Source organism: Nematolebias whitei, chromosome 17 (assembly GCF_014905685.2).
Source record: "Nematolebias whitei isolate Nwh7 chromosome 17, NemWhi1, whole genome shotgun sequence".
NCBI lineage: Eukaryota > Metazoa > Chordata > Actinopteri > Cyprinodontiformes > Rivulidae > Nematolebias > Nematolebias whitei.
In genome coordinates this window covers 28,692,394-28,719,165 of record NC_056514.1, presented here as the reverse complement: position 1 = coordinate 28,719,165, position 26,772 = coordinate 28,692,394, and the positions used below count along the sequence as shown (strand labels likewise).

Below are 26,772 nucleotides of genomic sequence, written 5' to 3'. Positions count from 1 at the left end.
CACACACTGACACTAACAGACTGGTAAGCGTATTTCATAGGCTTTAACTATGAATAAATACACAAAAGCACTTTTGAAAGCTTTTTTTTAAAGTGTTTATATCAGCTGATTACAGCGTGTCGCAATTATCCAAATTGACTTTGTATTAAATGTGAGCTAAACTTTAAAATTGATTCAGGCTTTATAAAGCTGGTCAGTAATGAATGTGGGTTTATTATTATTTTTTAAGCAGTTATACATCTGAAAGATTCTTCTAGAAGATGCCGCCCCAGGAAAGTTTTTCCCGTGGAAGTATGACCTCAGGTCGTCTGGAAGTCAATGCTGTTCTCTCTCTATCCAGGTTTTAATGGGCTTTTTTTGCCAAAACGTTAATTTTTTAAAAATTCTTTTCCATACAGAATTGTACATTTGAGTTGAATGTTGAACTGTATGTGTCCCCATCCCCCCCGAGTCTAATAATATTTACAGTACTGTGTTTCCCTAAATGTATGCAGAAGAATGCCAGAGGACCTTTGTCTTCCTCCGTTTTTTTAACTGACTCAGTTGTAAATTATTTATTCGTCATTTTTGCCATTCGCTTCTTTTTTCTTTTTTTTTTTTCTTCTGGAACTTGCAAAATAAGAACTACCACCCTTTTCTTTTCAAAGTAAAACAAATAATTGCCATTCCACTTGGGACCATTCACACACCAGACCTGCTGTCCCAGTTCAATTCAAGTGGTGCCTTACAAGGTTTAGTTAAAGGTCACCGATTAAAACCACCGTGAAACGCCGTAGGGTCAGCCACTTCCTGTTTGAAAAAAGGACTCGCATCAGTTACATTTCGTACAGCATGCTCATTTATATTTGTGCTATTTTATAGGAAAATCAACCCAAGAAACAGTTTGACAAAGTCTAGTGTTATGGAAATTAAAACAGTTTTGGTTTCATGTCATCAGCCACTGTGCTGTCATCCTCCTGCTGTGTACTTGTCGTGCACGTTTGGTCAGTGCAAATCCTCACCTACTTGTTCTACCTGTTTGAAAGGCAAACAATAGTACCTTTAAAGCCTCTGTTGTAAATTGTTTGGTTTTTTTTCAGTAAAATTTGTATCATTTACCAAAATTTGTTTTGTTTTTTAATTGTGAAAATAAAGACTTGTCTTTTACTGTATTGTTGGGCTTTTCTTTCCTTATACTTTGCAATATTTGATCCCAGTTGATCTAGTCAAATATAGAATTTGAAATGATGTAATAAAATCTAATAACTAAAGCTGGCCCAATAATTGAGCCGAGGTAAACTACTTTGTGTCCCTGAAGATAAATGTTCTTTATCGCAAGTTGAATCTTTTTGAATTACTTGAAGGGATTTCTGACATTGAGATCAGAAAACCCAACAAGAGGACAACTTTGGGAGGGTGGGATGGAATTATGGAGTTGGATTTTTTTTAAATGTATTTATTTTTGTAATAATAGCTTTATAAAATGTTTTTCCACTTGGGTTCTCATGTAAGTAAGCACATTTTTGCTGCTGAATAAAAATAAATATTAAGTCATAATAAGATATACAACATAACTACAATTTTAGCATCAAAAACAGTATCTCTTAAAACTCAGCATCTCCCACTAGAATTCCTATCTCAAATTCATAATAGGTATTTTCAGTTATGAGTTGGCATTACATGATAATAATTTGAATATGTGTTGCAGTAAGAAGATGCTACTTCAAAACTGGCTTAGGTTCTCAAATGTGGTTAACATCTCATAATCACGAGAAACTCTCAAAATTAGGTTTTAATTTCTTTAAATGATGACTTTGCATTTCATAATATTATTTGTGACAAATTATATTTAGGATTTGGTATCTCAAAATAATGACTTGGCAAATGAGACACTAAGTTGTTATTTGGAGATAGCATTGCTTGATTATGAGATACTTTATTATAATATGACTTCAAAGATCTTTTTTTTTCCTGAGTGTCAGAAATGGGCTTCCATACCTTTTTCTTTAATGTGCATGCTGTGAAAGGCAAATCATATTTTTAATTCGTGATATTTTTTGTGAATAAAAATCTAATGAATTAAATAATCGAGTGGATTGAATTTATAGTCACTTGTCATAATATAGAAATTGCATCATGTATTTATTTTTTTTCTTCACCGACTTTTATTTTGGTAATTCTAACATTTTTCTGCTCGTTGTCACGCAGGCGGAGCTGACGCCCCACGTGACTAGGTTTAAGCCAATCAGACGCCAGGAACGACGTTCAATCAATCGTCAGATTATGGTGCGACAGGAGGGGAGTGAGGTGGCAAGAGAAGCTCATAAACGCACTCCGGTATAAGACAAACTGACTGTTAAACTGTTTTATTTGTGTCTAGGATACAAAGCCTTTACTTCGTGGAGGATATACCCTCATTAACAAGGTAATAGTTGTTGCTCCGCTATTCTGTAAAAGTGTTTTTTTTTTAGTAGCAGCTAGCAAGTTAGCCTGTCAGGACTGGAGGTTGATGCGCTCAGGTTTGAATGTCAAACAGCACTCGCTGTCGTTTTTACAGAGATTAAAAAGGAATGCAAGTCCTTTTTTTTAATAATTGTAGTTGTATGGACTTGAAATTTATATTTTATTTGCCATTAGTCAAAAACACAAGCTAAAAAAAACACCTTCCGCAAACAGCATCTTCTTTAGAGGTTTGTTATTTTTATCTACCGGTAATGTGGATGTGTTATGTTTTTTTTCCAATCCCTCCTCATACAAAAGAAGCACACGCACTGAAACAAACTAAAGTTGTCGTTCAACTTGACGGGAAGGCTCAGTGTTGGCTCCGGGGTTTGTGGAGTGGGTGTGGTAGTCCATACAGAGGCTCCATTCATTCATTATCTGCGTGTTGGGAGGACTCATGATGATGCAGGAAGACCCGGAGAAGCGTCTCCAAATCCTCCTCGAGTTCAACAAACAGCAGCTGTGTTTAAAACTGATGCTGCAGCCTTCATATCTTCATCTTCTGAGACAAAAGACAGGATTATTTCAGGGCTGGGCTCTGGGACACCTGTGTCTCAAAGCTAAATCTTAGTTAAATCTTAGTTAAAGTACAAGGTTGGCGATCAAAGCCATTAGAAGATGAGCTGTTTTTAAAGTGAAGCAACATGGGGTTAAAACAGTGTTGCTTAAATATACTCATAAAAATGTTATCAGTAGTACTTAAACTGAAAAGTAGATCAATACCATCAGTGACTGCTCGTCTACTGGTGGGGAATATCACTTGAACTTTTTATTTTTATTGGCTGATCTTCAGTTTTGGGTAAACTTCAACGAATACGGTAAAATAAACAGCAACAGGTAAAGTTATGGATGTTCATTGACCCATAGTTGGCTAACAGGTCTAGCAACATGGTGTGCTGTATAAAAAAACAGGAAAGGCAAGACAGTGGTTTCCACCTGTTCATGTTCTAACTCTTCTTCACGGTCGAAACCCTATCTGTGAGACATGCATAGGATTGGTAACGTTTTATACTTTTTGCTTTGAATGAAACTATTCGTTTATCTGTACAAAGCTGGAGATGTTCTTTAGCACCTTAAACATTATCAGCTGCTTTGTTATTGATAAAATGTCACGGTTAAATCCCTCTAATTTCAGATTGGGACTATCAGGTCACTTAAATCAGATTTATTGGGCTGACAGCTAATATTTATTCTGATGGGTTAATGTGCTAGATAGTTTTCTGTTTTGTGCACGGTTAAATTAAAATGAGGTAATTTCATTTGTTGAGTTTTTTTTTTTTTTTGTGCTGTTGTTAAAGCTTGTGTAGGAGTTATACAAAAAATATTTGGTTTGTTGGAATGGTCTAAAGTTTAGTTCTGTTTTAATGGTTTGTGTTTGTATTTCTAACATTTACCCCAACTCCACATTTTTAGGCTTTAATCTGCAAAACAACATTGTGATTTTACTTTAAATCACTCTATCATCAGTAAGAGGCCCCCAGTTATAGTGTCATTATTAAATATTCACAAATTCATATGTTTATTGATCAGTAAAGTTTTGACTTGTGTACATTTCTCTGACTCTATATTTAAGAACATTGACATGTCCATCTTAGACAGCTGCAATAAACCTCTAATCAGCTTAAGCGTTTATTTTTAGCAGCTGCATTTATTATTGTTCAAGTGCATGTGATGAGTTTGTTCATAAATAAAAAATGAAGTTTCTTTATCCTAGATGTATATGAGATTTTAACAAAAGCTGTGTAAGTCTGAACCGTAAGCAAGGATCAGAAAGTGTCGCTTGAATTCAGTTGAATGTGTCGTCCATTAGATTAGTTTTGTTATGTTTTCTCTTGAGCCATTGACCTGGATTTTAAATGTTTTGATGACATTCACAGTAAAAAAAAAAATTCTGGGATGGACGTTTTACTGTTTGTTTGTTGTATCTGTGATTTTTGCTGTGACAGACCAAAAACAAAAATTCCTTCTTCTAAAGGTCCTGTGCTATCCGGCGCTGCCATGTCTGCAAAAGCAATATCGGAGCAGACGGGGAAGGAGTTCTTGTACAAGCACATCTCCATATCGACTGCTGTGCAGAACCGTTTTCGTTATGCCAATGTAACTGCTGAGACTGACTGGGATCGCCTCACACAGGACCACCCATGGCTGCTAACAGAAGTAGGTTGCTTTACTAAATTGACTAAACTTACAAATGTGTGTGGATGTAATTTGTGACCTGTTCTCAGTTTAATTTGTTACACAAGTTTGTATACAAATCTGGGCCTTTCATGCAACACGGGTCCTTTCCTGTTCCTCCTGCAGCGGCTTGTGGTGAAGCCAGATCAACTGATCAAACGACGAGGGAAGCTTGGGCTGGTGGGCATCGACCTGGACCTCCAGGGTGTCAAAAAGTGGCTCAGAGGTCACCTTATGAAGGAAACCACTGTGAGTTGATGGGACTCTTTCTCTATTTTAGCATCTAAATGTAAACTGAGATCATATGTTTTTAAAGCAACAATTAATGATGCAAGAGAATGCACTAAGGAATCAATGATGCAAGTGGCTGAAACTGTAACTACCAAGATGGTTGAATCAAATTGTTTTTTTGTGATTATTATGAAAGGAAACACGTCAAACTGCTGGTTTTTGTTGGCATTTAAAATAATCTTGATACTTTGTGTAGTTTGTCTTAAAATAGGGGAATAAACATGTAATTTCTTGTATGATGCAAAAATAGAAGTAATTGTCTGCATGTTGTTGTGCATCTATAATGAAGTTATAGTAATTTGAATGTTTGGGGTGTGTTTTTTTTTTTTTTAAACCAGGTGGGAAAGGCAAAAGGCGTGTTGAAGAACTTCCTCATTGAGCCTTTTGTTCCCCACACGCAGGTAATAAATGCTTTTTACTTTAAATGCCTTTTTTAAACTTATTTATGAATGCAGCTTTAAAAAGACCCACCCAAAGAAAGAAAACAAATCACTCCTCAGGACAATGAAATGTTAGTATATATAGCTCAGTTTGTGATCTATGATTGATGTCCTCACTTTATTTTAAAGAAACAAACTGAGGGTGAATTATACTTCAGTGTGGCTATCAATAAAAATTAAAAATGGAAAAACTTGATATGAACGTTTTTCTTTAAAGTTATCTCCCTTGGACTCCAAACATGTCCCACCTTGTGCAAACATAATCCATAGAAATGTTTTTGTGTTCATGTGTTTAACTCTTTGTTTACTCACTCAGGAGGAAGAGTTTTACGTATGCATCTACGCTGCTCGTGAGGGTGACTTTGTACTTTTCCACCACGAAGGAGGGGTGGAGGTGGGTGACGTGGACGCCAAAGCCAAGAAGCTTTTGGTCGGGGTGGATGAGAAACTCAGCAAGGACCAAGTCAAAGAGCAGCTCATCACACATGTCCCAGATGACAAGAAAGAGTATGAGAGTTTAATTTTTTTTGTTTTTGGTTTGATTGTACAGTATAAGTAAAATAATCAGAAACTAGGGAGCACAAGCTAGTGTATCTCCTGTGCCGGTCCCAAGCTCAGGTAAATGATGAAGGTTGTGTCAGGAAGGAGGAATGTTGTGAGGAGTTCAGAGAGGAGCTGTTGGAAGACTGGGTGGTAAGAAAGAGCTTCCAGGTAACTGGACTACTACAGCAATAATGATTAGAGAGAGTGGTAGGAAGGTACTTGGTGCGTTATCTGGACAGAGAAAAGATAAGGAGACTTGGTGGCAGAATAGTGAAGTGCAGGAAGCTATTCAAAGATGGTTAGCCAATAAGAAATATGTCAGTGAGAGGACTCAAAAGAGTAGACAGACAAATAAGGAAATGTAACATGGAGAAAAGAAGCAGGTAGCTAAGGCAAAGCAGAGGGCGTATGCGGAGTTGTATGGGAAGCTGGACAGTAAAAAGAGGACGAGAAGGACTTGTACCGATTGGCGAGACAGAGGGATCAGGCTGGAAAGAATGTGCAGCAGGTTAGGCTTGTTAGAGATAAGAATGGTAATGTTCTAGCAATTGATGAGTGAGATGGGAAGATTGAGGTTGAATGAATGAAAGATGTTGAATGAATGAATGAAAAAAGATGGAAGGAGTTCTTTAAGGAGCTAATGAATGAAGAGAATGAAAGAGAAAGATGAGTAGCGGTCATAGAAACTGTGGACCAGGACGTGGGGAAGATTAGTGAGGGTGAAGTTCAGAAACGTATGAAAAGATTGAAGAAGGGGAAGGCAGTAGGACCTGATGACATACCAGTGGAGGTTTGGAAATGTCTTTGAGAGATGGCAGTGAGGTTTTTGACTCAAAGGATTCAATGGCATATTTGACGGTGAGAAAATGCCTCTGGAATGGAGGAGAAGTGTGCTGGTGCCCATTTTTAAGAACAAGGGTGATGTACAGAGTTGTAGCAACTACAGGGGAATTAAGTTGATGAGTCACATGATGATCTGGGAGAGAGTTGTGGAAGCTAGACTTAGACAAGAGGTTTGTGAGCAGCAGTATGGTTTCATGCTGAGAAACGCACTGCAGATGCCATCTTTGCTTTGAGGATGCTGATGAAGTACAGAGAGGGTCAGAAAGAACTCCCATTGTGTCTTTGTGGATTTAGAAAAATCATATGACAGGGTGCGGAGGGAGGAGGTGTGGGATTGCATGAGGAAAGCTGGAGTGGAAGAAAATTATGTTAGACTGGTACAGGACATGTATGAGGACAGCAGGACAGTGGTGAGATGTGCTGTAGGAGTGACAGATAGCTTCAAGGTGAAGGTGGGATTACATCAAGGATCGGCTCTGAGCCCCTTCTTGTTTGCTCTGGTGATGGACCGACTAACAGATGAGGTCAGGCAGGAATCCCCATGGACGATGATGTTTGCAGATGACATTGTAATCTGTGGTGAGAACAGGGAACAGGTGGAAGAGAACTTGGAGAGGTGGAGGTATGCACTTGAAAGAAGCGGAATGACAGTCAGCCGTAGTAAGACAGAGTACATGTGTGTGAATGAGAGGGAGGCCGGTGGAACAGTGAGGCTACAAGGAGCAGAGGTCACAAAGGTGCAGGACTTCAAGTACTTGGGGTCCACTGTCCAGGAAAATGGGAAGTGTGGTAAAGAGGTGAAAAAGAGAGTCCAGGCAGGATGGAGTGGATGGAGAAAGTTTTCAGGAGTGATTTGCGACTAAAGGGTGTCAGCAAAGGTCAAAGGAAAAGTTTACAAGACAGTGGTGAGACCAGCTATGTTGTATGGTCTGGAGACAGAGACATGGACAAAAAGACAGGAGAAAGAACTGGAAGTGGCAAAAATGAAGATGTTGAGGTTCTCCTTAGGAGTGACAAGGATGGATAAGATTAGGAATGAGATCATCAGAGGTACAGCACAGGTTGAACAACTGGGAGATAAAGTTAGAGAGGCCAAACTGGGATGGTTTGGACATGTCCAGAGGGGGGACAGTGGGTATATTGGTAGAAGGATGTTAGAAATGCAGCTGCCAGGAAAAAGACAAAGAAGAAGGCCAAAGTGGAGAGATATATGGATGCAGTTAGAGAGGACATTTTGAGGTAGCTGGAGTGAGGACAGAGTGAGATGGAGGAGGATGACTCGCTGTGGAGACCCCTGAAGAGGGAAAAGCCAAATGAAAATGATTATGAGTAAAACAATTCATGTGGAACATTAGTAAGAAATGCTTTCATCCATGTAATTAACCAGCTTTTCCTTCAAACAAGAATGAACAGTTTCTTTAATGTCATGATAACTTTATTGCATCATTTTATTTTTGGTTAGTACCATAGTTCTTTGTGGGTGGGGGGAGGGGTGGGTATCACCACAAAGGCTCCCAGCCTTCAGAGCAGCTGTCCTATTTAACTTTGACCTTCAGAGATCTGTTTAGTCTATTTCTCTTGTTTTCAAATTCCAATACCAGTGGCTTTGAAACATCCTGATCTCACAAAAAGTACTTTTTTTGGCGTGTATGAGTTGTGCACGCTGTCTGTCAAATTAAACAAAATTAACACGCATCGTTGAAAACTAATATTTGACACTGCAGAGCAACAGTTGTTTACATTAGACTTTCATATTAACAAGGATAGCAAGAACCTATTCACACATTAACTTTCTCTCTCTACACTCACATTATAAAGATTTCAAACTTTGTATGTCCATCCTAGACTTAGAAATATTTACCTACTAGAAATACTTTCAGTTATGATTCGGTGGATGGGTTAAATGCAGAGACTAATTTCGCCATTGTATGGAAACATACAGTGCTGACATTGTGATGACATTATTATTATTATTATATTCTGTAATGTTGACTATAAGAAATTTTTTTGTTTCCCTCTTTAAGAATTCTGGCCAGTTTTATTGTGGGACTCTTCAACTTATTTGAAGACCTCTACTTCACCTACCTTGAAATCAACCCTCTTGGTAAATATATTTTCCATGCAGCTTATTCTGAGCTCATAAAGATTCATGGAAGCAATAATCTGTGAAAAAGCTAATTATGAAAGAAAACAAATGTCTTGTTTTATTGCTTGAACCAGTAGTTACCCAGGATGGAGTGTTTATTCTCGACATGGCAGCCAAGATTGATGCCACAGCAGATTTTATCTGTAAAGCTAAATGGGGTGACGTGGAGTTTCCTCCACCCTTTGGCAGGGAAGCATATCCTGAGGTAAGATCTGAGAAGTCATATCAGGTTTTTATGTTTAGCAGAATGTCATGTTCATTTATTTATCTCAAAGCTTATGTATTTTTTCTATAAACTCTTGATAACCTGTGGCAACAATAAGGAGTGGGCCAAGTTTCAAAAGTACTTAATGTATTTCAAATGTTTCCACACAGCTGATTTTTAGTATCATTAATAAAACTATCAGTATAAAGTTTTATTGCAGTGTTTTATTTATTCATCTGGTTTAGCTGGAAGTTCCTCTTGCAGTAGATGTCTCATGTCTTTGACCATCTGGAAAATGATGCCTCTTGCAAAGTGTTTTAATATCCAGTGTTAAAAAAAATAAAACTACCTGGCAGTGGATTGAATTCTGCAAGGAAGACCTTGAACAAAACACAAATATTTGCTAACATTCTTTGAAAACATGGCCACAGAAGGTAGCAGTACCATACCTGATGGAGAGAAATCCCATCTGCCGTTACATACTTCTCTGGGTTTTTTTAACAAGAGGAAAAAAAAAAATTACCAGTGTTGTATATTTATTTCATTGAGAGAAAAAGACTCGCTAGTTATTAACAGGGTGTAACTTCTGTCTTCTGTTTACACACAACACTATTTAACTGTCTTAATGGTCTCCTGTTAGACATAATAAAACAAAGTTCATGTTAACGTTTATGGTTGTGAAATCCCTTTTCATGTGTTCCTGTTAGGTGCACTTTTTGTGAAAGGTTTGTAAAGCATAGGTTTTCCATTTGTCTCAACGCTTTGAGTGCAGATGGTTCAAAACGAAAAGTTTGCTACATTTAATGTCCTTTGTATTTTCCCCTTCTGCATGCAAATACTATACACATCCAATATAATGGTGTATTTGAGTCATCACACATTTTATTTTTATTAGGAATTTAGGAGTTGACTTAATAATTCAGTCATTTTGACCAGATTTTATATTAAGCTATTATCAACATCATCTGCTTTATATGTTACATCAGCTGAATTGGAAGGCAGTTTGATTTTACTGACATCACTCTTCTTAGCCATATATGCCCAATGACCTAATTGTAAAATTCATGATGCTCTGCCTTTTTACTTTTAGGAAGCCTACATAGCAGATCTGGATGCGAAGAGTGGTGCTAGTTTGAAGTTAACCCTGCTGAACCCACGAGGCAGGATCTGGACCATGGTAGCTGGAGGAGGTGCTTCAGTGGTCTACAGGTAGCAGATTAAATCTATATACTTGGTTTTAAACTTTACTTGGTAAAAGTAATCCACGTTGCTTTGGCAGTTTCACATAGTTTACATTCTGTGTGTGACAGACTAGTTTTTGCCTGTTTGACATTCCTGTTGCTCAACATTTTTTGTCTGAATGAATAACACTGAGAGGATCAGCCTAAATTGGGGCGCATCATCTCTCTGCTTATCTCCTCTCGTCTTCAGTGACACGATCTGTGACCTGGGTGGGGTGGATGAGCTGGCAAATTATGGCGAGTACTCCGGTGCACCCAGCGAACAGCAGACCTACGACTATGCAAAAACTATTCTGTCACTGATGACTCGTGAGAAACATCCTGAAGGTGAGAACAAACTAAACTTCATCACAAAAGTTGGACAAAGATAAAAATGGAGCAAGGAGGAAAATAAACCTTTATTAATAAGGGACAAAGGAACCTGGACTCTTTGTTAAAATAAATGTCTTATGGCTGTAAGTAATTAGTGTTTTATCTTTTTTTTTTTTGAAGGGTGAGCGCATGTTTTAAAATTTGCTACAAGGCAAATATATTTATTTCATAGCTGCCATTAAAGTGTCGTCTTGGGGGGCAAATTCATGTAAAAATGATATTCTCATTGTGTTTGTTTCCTCTGCAGGAAAAGTGCTTATCATCGGAGGAAGCATTGCAAATTTCACCAACGTAGCAGCCACGTTCAAGGTGATTATCTAAAACTGTTATCAGCACTTGTCATCACAAGGTTGTCTGCTGAAATGAATCGTTTCACAGTGGGGAAAATAAACAAGGTTGTTTTTTTTAATGGTAGTCCTTGCATTTAACAAAAAAACATTTTAACGTTTCAGAACGGCTTCTCCTTATTTAAAATCTCACGAGTTGCCAATATCAAACTCTAGCAAGCAAGATGTCAAACATTTCAAAATGTTCAAACTATCTTAAGCCATCTTTGTGTACCTCCTGTAAAACTTAACATTTAACTTTTGTATTCTAGTCGGAATAGAGAACTCACTGCTGCGCATGTTACTACAATTTAACACCTGATAAACATTCAGCAGCTTTTAGAAAAATACAGAACTTGACAATGAGGTACTTGCAGAGGCATTAAAATCCAGTCCAACTTTAATTATAAAGTACTTTTAAAAAAACATACAGGACCAAAGTGATGTCAAGATATGTTAAAAAGCCTAAAAGGGATAAAATACAAAAAAAAAAGATTAAAAATAGTATACATAAACAGCTATGTAATTTTTTTTAAAACAGTTTAAGGAGAATCAAATAATTAACAATGAATTCAACATCTCACATGGTGTCAAAAGCCTGGGGACAAAGATGGGGTTTAAGATGGGATTTTAAAACGGACAGCGAGGAGCCCTGTTTAATATGGAGAGGCAAACCGTTCCATAGTTTAGGAACTCTACAGTGAAAGCACGCTCACGTCTAGCTTGTGTAAAAAGCAGTGCAATGTTCCTTTTGTCTTTTGCAACAAATAAAACGGACGTTCCGTGTTAATTTTTGATTATGTTTAACGAGAACAACTAGAACAACTCAAGCGGTTGTTGTTTCTGAGCATGTCGCCTGTCGTCTCCTCAGGGCATCGTCAGGGCCATTAAAGATTACCAGGGTCCTCTGAAGGAGCATGAAGTCTCCATATTTGTGCGACGTGGGGGCCCCAACTACCAAGAAGGCCTGAGGGTGATGGGAGAAGTAGGTGAGTGAGGGGGAAAAAAAATTCTAACTTTTAAAACCTAACGACAATAAATAATTTGTGGAAATGTTTTGAGCACTCGGAGGGTGGATAATCTGTTTGAATGTGTTCTCTCATCTTGTTTCCTCTCTGAAGGGAAGACCACGGGGATCCCAATTCACGTGTTCGGAACCGAGACCCATATGACGGCCATTGTTGGTATGGCTCTGGGTCACCGGCCGATCCCTAATCAGCCTCCGATGGCGGCTCATACTGCCAACTTCCTCCTCAGTGCCGGCGCCAACAGTGCAGCGGTATTTATTTATTTATTTATTTTAACATTTCATATAATGTGAAAACGACTTTTTCTACAGATATTAGAGACAAAGAAATGGAAAGTTAAACGTCCTTTTTTAAAATTTGTGTTTTAAAGCACCAAGGATGAGTTTCTTCAGTGCAGCACATTTATTCTAGTGTTCTGCTTCATAAGTTACATGTTTTAAATGTTTTCCCATTAAACTGCACAATTTGTTTACTTTAGGAAACATTTACTTTTTACTGTAGTTTATTGTTGTCATTGTTTACTGTTATTGTTGTCTGTACTTTAGATGTTCTGTCTGGAACGAGTCCCTCTTGTAAATGAGTCCGCGTGGCTCAATGAGGCTAGCCTGTATAAATAAAGGTTGAATTAATTTAGGTTTTCTTTAGGCTTGAAAATAATTGAAACATTTCCATGTTGCATTTTAGCTGTGTGGGCTGTTAATGAGCAAACTATTGTACTAGTTTACTGAAAATCCCCCAAATTTTTACCAATTTGGTTGGTGTTTGACGTCTTTTTGACTCATAAATGTGTGTTTTCTCTGCGTGGTGCCCCTCAGACCCCTGCTTCATCAAGAACAGCTTCCTTCTCTGAAGTTAAGACCACTAATGACGTCACCCCACCCAAAAAGCCGAAGGCAGGCCTTCCACCAGGTAATCAAAACAGAAATATTAGTTGATTTTTTTTTGCTTCCTATTAGTTTGTCTGCCATATTTATTCATGCACTTCTGCTTTTAATTTTTTTCTTTGCTTCTTGTATTTTCACCCTTCCCCTAAATGTGATCTGCACCCTCTGTATATTTGACTGAATCCTCTTCCTCTTTTATTTTGCTGCTCAAACTGTCCACTCACTTCCATTTCTTTCATGCTTGTTTTTCTAAGACTCTCTTCATTCTATCCTGTGGCCTCTGAAGAATGTGGTCACAGGCGATTGGAAAGGTAAGTTAGGTGTGCCGTGCTGCCGCTGCGAACGGCTGCCTATGTGCGTTTTATTGGTTTGCCCGTCTTCTTCCTACCCCTCACAATCTTGAGAAATTTTAAAAGTGTGATAAAAGAAATAGGTTTTTCTATTTTATTTTTAACTTTGGGCTAAGATAATGATTTTTGCTCATGATTATTGGGATCTTCAGATAGGCCTGTCGCGATAAACAATAAGTCAATTAATCGCATGATGAAGGAAAATTATCGCCCTTCATTTATCAGCTCTATTGTTTCTCCGTGTGTCTCTCTTTCTCCTGAAGACACTGGATGACAAAAGGCTCAACTCCAGTACTCTTCACTGACCCCTAGGGCATTAACCGAGTACTCGAGTAATCTACACATCGATTGCTAGGACCTCTATCGAGGTTAAAAATGTAATGTCGAGTAACCGTAGCGACGTCATATTATGTGACCACCGTATGACCGTAGGGGGCGGTGTTGCCCTGTTGAAGGTCACAGAATATGGTGTAACTCCGGATCCAATCCACCGCCCATCCACTGTTTTAAGTTTTGTTTCCGACATGCTGCATGTTTCTTCACGTTTGCAGTTTAATAATAATAACTAATAGTTTAGTTTTTCCTGTGATTTATTTGCAGTATGATAAATGGTAGGAGCATAATATATGCTCCCAATGTTTTGTTGGTCTTTTTTTTGTAAATAATTACCTTTTATTGCCGATTTATTTATTTTTGTATCTTGAGATCTATGACGTCATCAAATACTCTAGTTCTACTCTGGTTTTATTATGTTAATGTCAAGTTTAAAAATTATATAATCGTTCAACCCCTACTGACCCCTCCCTTTCATTTTTCTCTTTAAAATCCATTTTAACCATCCAAAATTGTGTTTTTAGATCGTTAAAAGCAGCTAAGCTACGAGTTAAGCTAACAGGCCGACCTCGGGGAATAAACACTCCGTCTTGTCAAAGCTCCAAAATTCACGGTTGAAACCTGTGTCTTTGTGTAAAAAGTTTCTCTCTGCTAAAAGAAGCTGAGAACTTTACTGATTTAAAAAAAATATATTTATTAAAAGCTTTGTGTGAAAAATGCTATGCTAAAGAGCTTAAATCACACTGAGCTGCTGCCGTTTTGAGAACCGAAAAAAGGAAAGAGACGGCCCATGTCATGTCAAGAGGCCTCCCTCCCATTTTTCTTAGAGACACGCTGCTCGCTCCCTCACTATCCATCCTTCGGTGCAAACAGTCTTATACTGCCATCTGGTGGTCAAAAAAGCTACTACACTCAAAAGAATTAACCAACATTTCTTCTTAAATTTGACAAGAATTACTAATTATTGTCAAATTTCAAACAATATTATCATTTATCGCAATAATTTCTGAGACAATTAATCGCCCAGTAAAATGTGTTATCGTGACAGGCCTATCTTCAGAGCAAATTTCTGTTTGCTTTTGAAAGAGTTGTGTGTTGTGTTGGGGCTACTGTTTATTATGATATAGGTCAAGTCAAGTTCAGTTCTATCTATAGGACTCCTAACTGTAACCTGACTAAACATTTCAGATTGCTCTTTCCAGCAGCAAAGCCCTGTAGCAGCTGAGCTTTGCATGTTCTTTCCTCTGCTGTGCTTTTTAGGTGTTTTCAAAAGTAACGCACAGTTGGTTCGGTGCATTTACGTGTGCTCGGTGACAGAGTTGAAGATGCTTTAAATTCACTTATTGTTTCTCTTCTTTTGTGCTCATTGTGTCATAATTTCCGTTCCATCCTGTGGTGTCACAGAAGCTCAAGCTTCTTCAGGCTGCAGTGGAGGTATGGAAGGATGTAAATAGAGCAAAGAATAAAAAATGTCCTCCAGCCTTCTCCACCCTCTGTTAACATCCATCTGCCCACCCTGTTTGTTTAACTCGGTTTGTACTTTTTCCCCATTCAACTGCCTAAAGAGTTGTTCCCTTTCAAACTAATGTTCATGAATGAGTTAAAAAAACATTTGGATCAATGTTAAATTAAGAGCACTTGAAGATTAAAGCAAAATTTCTCATGCTTTGAAGAAAAACTACAAGTAAAGACAAAGTTGTACTTTCTTTAAAATCTGGTTAAACAAAGGGAAACGAACATTCCTCCTCACTCGGGACTCTCTTGAAGAGTCGGTGAGCAAAGTTTTTAAATATCAGATGTGCCAACAGAAAGCAGGAACCAGGAGTGACTGCAGACAGCAACACAACAGTGTAACTTTAACAGCAAAATGTGTAACACAAAAAAAACTTAACATGGCGTTTAGCTTGTGTGACCAAATACTTTGAATCCATTTCAGAGAATTGTCATCTTTGTCAGTGTCCCCCCCCCCAATATATTTTGCATGGCTGCTGGGTTGAATTAAAACGCACTAATTTAATGATTGATGCAGAGGTGTCAACACCACTAACCGTGAAGCTTTTGTTTAAATTCAGGGCACTGAAGGAAAACTAATTCTCAAAGGCAGCAGCGCCCCACACCAGAAAGTCTTTTTTGATACTTTTTAAATCATATTAAATTCTACGTTCACAATAGGTGGTGTTTTAAATACACAACATTGATACTTTTACTCTGTAATACTATTAGACAATAGAAAATAATTGCTTATTTTAAATATTCTATATAGGTGTGTTGCGATAAACAATAAATCAATTAATTAAATGATAAATGAAAATTATCGACCTCGTTTTCATTTATCGGCTTTACTGTTTCTTCGTGTCTCTCTTTCTACTGAAGAAACTGGATGCCAAATGCTCAACTCCGGTGCTCTTCACTGACCTCTTCCTTTCTCTTTTCTCTTTAAAATCGTTTTTAACCGTCCAAAATCATGTTTTTGGATCGTTAAAAGCAGCTAAGCTGAGAAGCTAAGCTACGAGCTAAGCTAACGGCTAGCTCAGGAAAAAATCTGTCTTGTCAAAGCACCAAAATTCACGGTTGAAACCTGTGCCTTCGTGTAAAAACTTGTTTTTCTCTGCAAAAAGATGCTTAGAGCTTGTTTACTGATTTAATTTTTTTTTATTAAAAGCTTTGTGTGAAAAGTGCTATGCTAAAGAGCTCAAACCACACCGAGCGTCCACCATTTTGAGAACCGGGGGAAAACAAAAAAAAAAAGAAAGGAGAGACAGCCCATGTCAAGTCAAGGGACCGCCCTCCCATTTTCTTAAAGAGACACGCTGCTCGCTCCCTCACTATCCATCCTTTGGTTCAAACAGTCTTATACTGCCATCTTCTTCTTCTTCTTCTTTCGGCTGCTCCCTTCTTCAGGGGTCACCACAACGAACTAAGTCGCACGAAGACTTGGCAGTTATTGTTACACTGGATGCCCTTCCTGACGCAACCACAGAAACAATGCTACCACAGCCCTCTGTGTGAAGCAGAGAGCTGCTATCTAGAACAACTGGAGGAGCAGATGGTGGGAGATGAGGGCCTTGCTCAAGGGCCCAGAGTCAGACGAATGAGGGTGGGGGCAGGTGTGGGTGCTTTACCTACCCCACCCACATTTTGATGTTGTCAGTACTGGGGCTTGATCCGGCGATCTTCCGATCACAGGCCCACTTTTGTAACCTCTGCACCACCACTCCCCATAGTCTTATAGTCTTATACTGCCATCTGGTGGTCAAAAAGTTAATACACTCAACGATCAACATTTCTTCTTAAATTTGACAATAATTACTAATTATTGTCAAATTTCAAACAATATTATCGTTTATCACAATAATTTCTGAGACAATTAATCGCCCAGCAAAATTTGTTATTGTGACAGGTCTTCAGAGCAAATTTCTGTTGGCTACAGACAGGCCTAAGTCTAGAAGTTGTCTTGATGCACTGGGTATTTTCTTTGGGTTTTAGCAACAGGGATAATCATAATTGCCTCTGGATGTAATGTGTTAATATTTAATGAATAATAAATTCTTCTAATTTCTCAAACAAAATTCCAAGTAAATAGACAAAGTAGACTTGCATAGATATGCACGTAAACAAAACACTTGTGTGTGTATATATATATAGATGGATATAGATGGATATAGATATAGATAGATGAATATATATTATAATAATAAATAAAAATAAAAACAGACCGGTTCTGTCGGAGAAAAAGAAACCTGATCTCTGAGAATCGTCTTGTTCTCATGCAAACTCAGCATGAGCCTCCAAGGGCAAAGTTGCTGATTGTGCAATCGGCAACTCCGCTGCACTGATGTGCAGAACGAAGTTCGAGGTATTCAAGAATGAGATGCCTCCTTGATCTAAAAGCAGTTTAAGTCTCGTGATTTTTTTTTTTTTTTTTTTTATGTTGTGGAGTCTGAAATAATCTCTAGGAGTGTGACTATGAGGGTGTGTAGGAAAGAATGAACTGAGTGATGAACTTTATTACAGCTGTTAAATATTGAGTTTGTTTTTATGATTCAACAAGTGAAAATAATGTCTGAAAATAGTCATCCACATTTCATATTGAGTCAAGTGTTGGTTTTTATACGTTAACGGAGTTCGTAGTGATGCAGAATTATTCTTTTGGGGCTTCCCTCATCTCTGTCCTCTGGCTTCCCTTTGTGCTCCGCTTGTTCACGTTGCTGCAGTTTTCCTGACTCCCACCTTAATCTGTTTTTTATTTTGAAATTCCTGCTCTGACTCTAATCTATTCCCTTTTTTGTCAATTTCTTCTCTCAGCCAAAGCCACCACGCTGTTCAGCAAAAACACCAAGGCCATCGTGTGGGGCATGCAGACGCGTGCCGTGCAGGGCATGCTGGATTTTGACTACGTCTGCTCACGTGACCAACCCTCTGTGGCCGCCATGGTGTACCCTTTCACGTAGGTTTCCCCAACAAATTGATGTATTTCTGTCAACTGAGCTTTATAATAAGAGTAACGCTCCACAGATTTTCTATTTCCAATTTATTTTGCATTGTTTTAAAAGCATTACCTGTAGAAATCAGTTTTTCCCTTGTCCTATGTAATAATCGCAGATACTGATCACTCGGAGGTAAAAAATATATCTATTTTTGTTTAGTGGAGACCACAAGCAGAAGTTTTATTGGGGCCACAAAGAGATCCTGCTGCCGGTCTATAAGAACATGGATGATGCCATGAAGAAGCATCACGAGGTGGACGTCCTCATCAGTTTCGCCTCTCTGCGCTCAGCCTTTGACAGCACCATGGAGACCATGCAGTACCCACAGGTACAAAGACGAGCTGAAAGTAAACAAATGGCATTTAGATGAATTTACGTGAATCTAACTTGTTGTTTGTTTTTAGATTCACACAATTGCCATCATAGCTGAGGGCATCCCAGAAGCTCAAACGAGGAAGTTAATAAAGGTCGCAGACGAGAAAGGCGTCACCATCATTGGTCCTGCAACGGTACGGAGCTTCAAAACGCCACACGTATTTTTAACAAACTGTAAGAAGCACCACATTGCACTCTAAATGTGGTGGGAATCAAGTGTGTATTGGTGTTTTTGTTTGTTTTCATCAAAAAGTTAAACAACTGTGCAGTAAACTGTAACCGTCGTCTCCCAGGTTGGTGGCATCAAGCCTGGCTGCTTCAAGATCGGCAACACGGGCGGCATGCTGGACAACATCCTGGCCTCCAAACTGTACCGTCCTGGAAGCGTGGCGTATGTGTCCCGCTCTGGAGGCATGTCCAACGAGCTGAACAACATCATCTCTCGCACTACAGATGGCGTTTATGAAGGCGTGGCCATCGGAGGGGACCGGTATAAAACCTTTTTTTTTGGTTTATTAGAGAAAATTATGACTACTGTTAAATTGCATTTAAGTATTAAGATTTAGGTATTTTTCTTTTGTTGTCCAGATATCCAGGCTCCACCTTCATGGACCACGTCCTACGGTACCAGGACACGCCAGGGATAAAGATGATCGTAGTGCTGGGAGAAGTAGGTGTTCCTCCAGGAATGACTCCAAATTGACCCATCTGTGACGAACAGCTTCTCAGTTTTATCATCTTCTCTGTGATGCTCAGATCGGAGGCACTGAGGAGTATAAAATCTGCCAAGGCATCAAAGAGGGCAGGATCAGCAAACCCGTCGTGTGCTGGTGTATTGGAACCTGCGCCACCATGTTTGCCTCAGAGGTTTGTTTGCTGTGCTGAAAACAAGTGTCTGTGGATTCTGTTGGTGAAGTTCATTCTGTAATGCCGCCATCTTCAGGTTCAGTTCGGCCATGCAGGAGCTTGTGCCAACCAGGCCTCAGAAACCGCAGTGGCCAAAAACCAGGCTCTGAGGGATGCCGGGGTTTTTGTACCAAAGAGCTTCGATGAGCTGGGGGACGTCATCAAGTAGGAAATTCATGTTCTAATCAAGTTCATCACTGAATTTTATTTTTTTATTTTTAACTTTTTTTTTTTTACTGAATCGTGTTTAAATTTAATGAAACAGGACCGTTTACGATGAACTGGTGGCCAATGGTACAATCGTTCCTGCCCAGGAGGTTCCTCCCCCAACTGTCCCAATGGATTATTCCTGGGCCAGAGTAAGAACTAACTATTGTTTAACAATTAGAAGATTTTATTTATTTATTTAAGTTTATTTGATGGGGATTGAGACACAATAACATAGACAAACTGAATAAAACAGCAGTCCCATGTTGTATCCTGGTGCTCATAGCGTGAGCTAATTTGCAGCGCTTGTCCCTAGATGGGCTTTTATACACAGGATATCTATAAAATACTATTAAGAAGAATGGCAATAAGAGTAAAATAATAAAAAATGATATTAACAACATAAACAGTCATACATATCAAACATGGACTGGATGGATTAAAATGGTAAAATACATTAAGCATGAGTGCAATGCTGTTTTTGACACAGCCAGAGTTTAGTTTGCTTTTTAGACATGTTCTGTTTGTTAGTTTAATATATTATTTTTGTTTTACTTTTGTTTAAATTGTTTAGGAGTTGGGCCTGATTCGTAAGCCAGCTTCGTTCATGACGAGCATCTGTGATGAGCGAGGCCAGGAGCTCATCTACGCTGGCATGTCCATCACGGATGTCTTTAAGGAGGAGATGGGAATAGGAGGAGTGCTTGGTTTGCTCTGGTTCCAGCGCAGGTTCGTAAAATAACTGGGCAGCTTCGACAGGATGGTGACGCAAGAAGCTTGCATCCTGCGATGGAAATAAAAACCATCCTGGTCGCTCGACTTGTTTTTCTCCGATCAGGTTGCCGCGTTATGCCTGTCAGTTCATTGAGATGTGTCTGATGGTGACGGCTGATCACGGTCCTGCCGTTTCTGGGGCCCACAACACGATCGTCTGCGCTCGTGCCGGCAAAGACCTGATCTCAAGCCTCACCTCTGGCCTGCTCACCATCGTGAGTACAGCTCGCACTCAAACACTTGTTTCTGCGTTTCCTGAAATGATCTAAACAGACCAGAATATTTCTTCATTGACATGAAATGTGTTTATGAAACCAGGGGGATCGTTTCGGAGGCGCTCTGGATGCAGCAGCAAAGCAGTTCAGCAAAGCGTTCGACAGCGGCATGCTGCCCATGGAGTTTGTCAACAAGATGAAGAAGGATGGCAAGCTGATCATGGGCATTGGCCACAGGGTCAAATCAGTAAGCTGCACCTAACTTCTTCCAAAACCTAACATGATCTCTTTATAGACTCCTAGATACATTAATTCAGTCCTTCTCAAATAGTGGGGCGCGCCCCCCTGGGTGGGCCCGGAGCAATGCCAGGGGGGCGCATGTGACCCCGGGGAACATTTTGCGGCAGGGATTAGTGGGTTTTTTTTTTTTTTTTTTCACCATTCTCATTGTGTCAGGGTGCGTTCGGCAACTGTTTGCTAAAATCCGGCAACTCAGTCTGACTAATTATAAAGTTATGAACAAATATTTTTGTCTTGTCGTTTGGGGAGCCGTGCTTGAACCGTGTCGCTGTGACACCTCCTCAGATGGTGACGCTCTGGACGCTTGTCACCCACAGCACGCAGCAACAAAGAGTATAAACTCAAAGCAAGAGCGTTACCTGCCCCTCTTCCTCTTTTACTTTAACAATATTTTTTAGTTTGTCAAAGCACAATTTTTGTGGTGTTTATTTTTTTTTAATACAGAAGTAATGTTTAATAAATGTCAGGACTCTATTCTTTGTTAGGACTCTATTCTTTTCTAACAAAATATATTTTATGTCACTAAACAACTTGTCAGGTTCTTCCCTTGGACCCCACCTCCCAACCCGCTCGCTCGCTCTTTGCAGCTTCTCTGCTGTCGCTGCACTGAAGACCAGGTCCAGGTCCAGGTCCAGCTAAACATTGAGCAGGAGCTCAGAGCTGCAGGATCATGTTTCAAACTCCGCTTCAAAAAGCTGTGCACTGCAACACGTGCTCATTGTAACCATTAATCCTGACTTCCTCATTTTGATTTAAAAAATCAGCACAAATCGATTTATTCATTTTTGTTTTGTAGATCAAAGTGTTTTCTATAACACTCCTGACTTACAATGTTGCTGATCAATTTGAATTTATTATTATTTATTGATTTATTTAATTTGATTAAATGTTTACAGTTTAAATAAGGATTTTATTTTTATTTTTTTCCGGGCAAAATGTTTACTTCTTCCTGGGGGGGGGGCGTAACCAAAAATAATTGAGAAGCACTGCATTAATTCAAGATGTTGAAACGAGAGAAAAAGCTGATTTTGTTGTTTTTCAGATCAACAATCCGGACATGCGAGTGCAGATTCTGAAGGACTTCGTGAAGCATCATTTCCCCTCGACTCAGCTTCTAGACTACGCTCTGGATGTAGAGAAAATCACCACCTCTAAGGTACGTCGGCAGGAATGAAACGCCACCTGTGAAGTTGGACTTTATTCTATCGATCTTTTCTGTTCAAGTTGACCGAGGAGGAAAACTTCTGTAACGACTGATGTTTGTAAAACCAAATGGAAGACATTCAGAGACTCATCCAAAGAATAAAAAGATTTACTGGTCAAGTTCTTACCAGAGAAGCTTGCTATTTATGCCAAATGAATGGTTAAATATCATTAAATAAATAATGAATAAGCTGTAATATATGAAATGCTTCAGTGTTTTCTACAAATGACTGTGTAATATAGACTGTAGGAGCGTGGGACAGTGTGAAAGAGTCCTCTTTTAAGACTCCATACATGCAGAAATTATTATTATTATTATTATTTTATATAATTTTGATGTGGAAAACTAAATTTGATTCTATCATGATGCATGCTCAATAATCCAGGTAGAAAAATTTAAAAATCTAAATTTGATTTTCTATTCTAGAAACCCAACCTGATCCTAAACGTAGATGGTTTTATTGGCGTTTCCTTTGTGGACCTGCTCAGGACATGTGGAGGCTTCACACGGTAAAAAAAATCACACGACCACGGTGGATTCAGGGGGAAAATGTTTGAAATGTAATTGTTGGTGAGATCTATTCCTGCAGAGCCCAGTTTGCCACTTTTTATTCATAATTTTCTCATTTTTATGCTATTCCAGTTGTTAAAATGTTAAAATTATAAAAGCTTAAATTAGGTTTCATTAGATATGGCGATGTTTATCAACAAGATTAATAGGGATGCACGATATTATCGGCATGTATCGGTCGATATTTGCGATGATGTTAAATATCGGACATCGACCATTCCGTCAAAAAAAATGGCACTATATAAGACTTCTGTTTTAAGTTATCTTTTAATTTAACAAACTGTCAAGTATATCTATTAGTGCACTACTAATGATGCATTTTTCACTTGTCGCTTGTGAACAGGTTGAGGAGACTCATCCCAAGCTGCGCTGTTTAAACCAACCGTTTTAGAGGAGGGGTGGGGACACGGAGGCAGCCGCTCGCTGTTTGCACCAACAGTTTTTATTTATTTATTATTTTGGTGGGGGGGTCAGCGGGGGGAGAGACAGATGCACATCTGAGCCGTGCGCCGTTTGTACCGACAGTTTTCGAGTGGCGGGGGTGCGTTCAGCGTGAAGGAAGAGGCTGCCTTTAGCTTTTTAGCTAGTGCACCTGCATTGCGAGCTGCCAGTTTAGCGTTACGTCAGCACCGACAGGTGGTTGGGGGTGGGGTTTGGTAGACAGGGCGCTCGGTTCTGCTGACGAGGCGGGGCGCCCCGCTTGTATAATGGTAGGGGAAACACTGAATCAGAAAAATCGGTTTCTCATGCATCGGCCGATTTCCCAAAATTAAGGAAATCGGGGCCGATTTATCGGTGCACCCCTAATTAAATCAATTTGACTTGTCACTATTGTAATAATAAAAAATGTTGGCTTGTCTGATGAATTTTCATATTTTTCCATTTATTTTTTGCAACGTGTGCATTTTCTCTTTTTTAAATTGTCTTTTATACAAATATACTGGCGTCTAAAATGTTCCCATTAAACTAAATCCTAATGGGATGTTATGTGGGGAAACTCAGATGTTTTCATTCTTTGTCTGTGTTGTTGCTCACATGAATGTTGACCCGGTTCCAGAGCCGAGGCAGACGAGTTTGTGGAGATCGGCGCTCTGAATGGGATCTTTGTCCTCGGCCGTAGTATGGGCTTTATTGGTGAGTCGCACTAAACGCAGAAAATAATAAAACAATCCGAGCTAAGTAAAACCATTTAACGTGTTTTCATCAGGGCATTACTTGGACCAGAAGAGGCTGAAACAGGGTCTGTACCGCCACCCGTGGGATGACATCTCCTACGTACTTCCTGAACACATGTCCATGTAGACATCGCAGGACGGCACGCGCTTCCAGACGCGACGGAGCGGCAGCAGCATTTCAGCTAACGTTAACAGAAACGCTCGGGTTTAAACAGCGGCTGCTGTGGGGAAAACAAACAGACGTATTCTGGAAAGACGTTGTTTTACTTTTTAGGGAAGACAAAGGGGGAAGTCTATTTTTTAGATTTAGTTATTTAAAAACTTAGAAATGTAACTTATTCTTTTCCTTTTCCCGTAAAGAGCCGAACCAACGCAAGTTACAAGTGCAGGAGGGCTAAATCTGTTTAGATGAAGCCGAAAGGCAGAGCAATCTGTTTGTGTAGTTGATAAACAGGACTCTGAGGATTTCCATCCTGATTTCTGCGTTACAGTCGAGATAATTCACCTCCATGAACAGTTGTAGTGAAGTTAGTTCCAGCTCAGCAGCACAGTAACAAGTCTGTGTACTACAGGAGTTAACTATGATTTACTGTAAACAACATTTGAGACCTGCGCTGGCAAACTGAGTCACACGTTTCTTTTCAAATTCTCCTAAAAGCCCAAAATGATGAGTAGTTTGTTCAAATTTGGCGATTTATCACCTGGCTAGCGAGTTTAGTTTAAGTGTTGGTTTAAAAACGTGATTTTTATTGGTCTGTTGAAATTCCAGCCCTGGGGAACCCTCAAGCTTCTCAGTGACACCAAACTTTATACAAAGGGATTTCCCGGTGCTGTGGCAGCCGGCAGAGAAATGGTCACTTTTAAAGAGTTGGAAAAAGGATAGTTTCTGAAGACATACCTGTTGGAAAACTTTTATTTAAAGGTAGATTATGAAGATTATTTGATGTTTTAGTTGCTGGGGTCACTAAATGGTGTTTTTATGTACTCATTTAAAAAAATGTATTTTCACAAAAATTGATTTAGGCGAAAATCTATATTTTGACTTGTTTTCACCGCAGCCTGTGCTCATCTTGCCAGCTCGGGTCAAATATGTCGTCTTCAGGCTTCTTCAAGATGTGTTGAATTTGTTTTTCTTTGTTTAAACACGTCAGTTTAAAACTTAAAAATCTTCATGTGATGTCACTCGGTGATGAGATTTGCCATCACAAGAGGCTACTGTTGGCAACTGCTTTTAAAAGATCAGTCTGGAGGGCTGCGTTTTATCTTAATTTTGTTGAATAAATGTTTTTAGGTGTTTGTTTTGGGGGTCTGACCTGAATTACTTGTTTTATTTTTTTTCTAACTGTGACAAAACGGTAAAAAGTCAAAGCGGCAGAATGAACCAGAGACTAAAAACTGTTTGCTTTACTTGTGGAAATTATAACTCATGAAACAGACGTCTGATAAAACTTTACCATCAACCTGCAACTTTTAAAAAAAACTTCTCACTGTAATGCCAGCTGTTTGGTTTTATTTTGCTGTTTTTATTTAACTGAGAAATGCTTTGTTTTTGTAATATTCTGACCTATAGAGTAATAAAGAACTTGTTTACTTTTCTCTTTGCTTGAATTGTTTGGTCTGCATGTACTCGTGAGCGGAGGTCATAAAGTTGAAGCGTTAAAAAAAAAAAAAAAAGGAAAGCCATAATGAGAGTTGAACTTTAAAACCTACTTTTCTTGTTTGTGAAGGCCGTTGGCAACGTTTGACATTTGTTCAGGTCCTTACTGCTGCAGGGAGCGTTGCACAGACCACACTTGCTTCAGGTATTTTCTTTTCTTTGAGCACACTTTGTCTTTTAAGAACACGTGTTCAGAACAACAGCTGCTGCTGACTGAACGAGAATGCTGTGCAAGAATTGAATCGACACGCATTTTTTTGCTTGGTGTGCAAATTTCTACTTGGATTTCTAAAAGTTTGAACAAAGAATAAGGGGAAGGTTTAATTGCATTTTAAGGGTTAATGATTTTTTTTTTTTTAAATGCTCATATTTCTGTACAGCGAAATCACAAGTCCCTCCTAATGTTACATTAGGGTCACACTAAACATTAATGGAGCAAAGAAATTATCACCCCATAAGATATATTAATAATAAAAATATATGTAGATTTGGGTTTTACTTCCAAAAATCATGATAAAATGTATATTTAAAAATAAGAAGCTAATCAATAATATGAGATGGCATTTAAAAATAAAAAGTCAATTTTGACAGTATCAAATAACTGTGATAAAGATACTACAAATATATTGTGAAATCTTTGAGATTATTATGAGATGCCACGTTTTTCACAAATTTAAGATTAATCCATTGATTATGAGATGCTACCTCATATATAAAATGCAAAGTTAATATGAAATGGTTTTAAATTTCCAAGTCATGAAATGACATGGGGTTCTGGGTCCTAATTAAGAAATTATACCTCATAAATATACGATGAAATTGTACTTTATAAATATGAGAAGTCATTACTTAATATCTCATAATTATGAAAAGCTGCTAAGTAAATAATATGGGGTGATATCTCACAAATTTAATATACCCTGGTGAAAATTTAATGTACTTAAGTATATTTTAAGTAGGTTTAATTTTCAAAAAATACATTAAAATATGTTCTCAAGTAAATGTACTTATTAGGATTACATTGAAAATGTAAAATAAAATAGATTATCTCAATATACTTCAAGTACATAGTTATAAAATATATTTTGTTACACTTTATGAAGTACTATTTTTTGCAAAATATAAAAGAAATTTCAAATATATTTATAAAATTAAACTTCATATAAACTTTTTTTAAATGCACTTTGAATGCATTTGTAAAATTTTGTTTTCAAACCATACTTTAAATGTTTTCAAACCATACT

The 26,772-nt window shown here is 38.5% G+C and overlaps 1 protein-coding gene across 1 annotated transcript; it reads left to right on the top strand.

Moving 5' to 3' along the window:
- The first annotated feature begins 2,350 nt into the window (after positions 1 to 2,350).
- On the top strand, positions 2,351 to 25,359 carry aclyb (ATP citrate lyase b). The gene is made up of 28 exons (XM_037691442.1): positions 2,351 to 2,404; positions 4,457 to 4,638; positions 4,783 to 4,905; positions 5,286 to 5,348; positions 5,704 to 5,894; positions 8,798 to 8,877; positions 8,994 to 9,124; positions 10,215 to 10,333; positions 10,556 to 10,692; positions 10,985 to 11,046; positions 11,935 to 12,052; positions 12,185 to 12,342; positions 12,907 to 13,000; positions 17,964 to 18,105; positions 18,305 to 18,473; positions 18,550 to 18,654; positions 18,814 to 19,010; positions 19,109 to 19,190; positions 19,277 to 19,387; positions 19,464 to 19,591; positions 19,692 to 19,785; positions 20,208 to 20,362; positions 20,472 to 20,622; positions 20,726 to 20,869; positions 21,965 to 22,078; positions 22,553 to 22,635; positions 23,754 to 23,830; positions 23,904 to 25,359. Exons 2-28 carry the CDS (start codon positions 4,480 to 4,482, stop codon positions 23,996 to 23,998), a joined length of 3,282 nt encoding a protein of 1,093 aa, XP_037547370.1. The 5' UTR covers positions 2,351 to 2,404; positions 4,457 to 4,479; the 3' UTR covers positions 23,999 to 25,359.
- Positions 25,360 to 26,772: the final 1,413 nt, after the last annotated feature.

Excerpts from the sequence above, each read along its gene's own strand:
- aclyb (XM_037691442.1), top strand. The coding sequence starts at position 4,480 with ATGTCTGCAAAAGCAATATCGGAGCAGACGGGGAAGGAGTTCTTGTAC. Across the intron at positions 9,125-10,214 it reads GCAGGGAAGCATATCCTGAG|GAAGCCTACATAGCAGATCT; the intron begins GTAAGATCTGAG and ends TTTTACTTTTAG. Across the intron at positions 22,636-23,753 it reads ACATGTGGAGGCTTCACACG|AGCCGAGGCAGACGAGTTTG; the intron begins GTAAAAAAAATC and ends ACCCGGTTCCAG.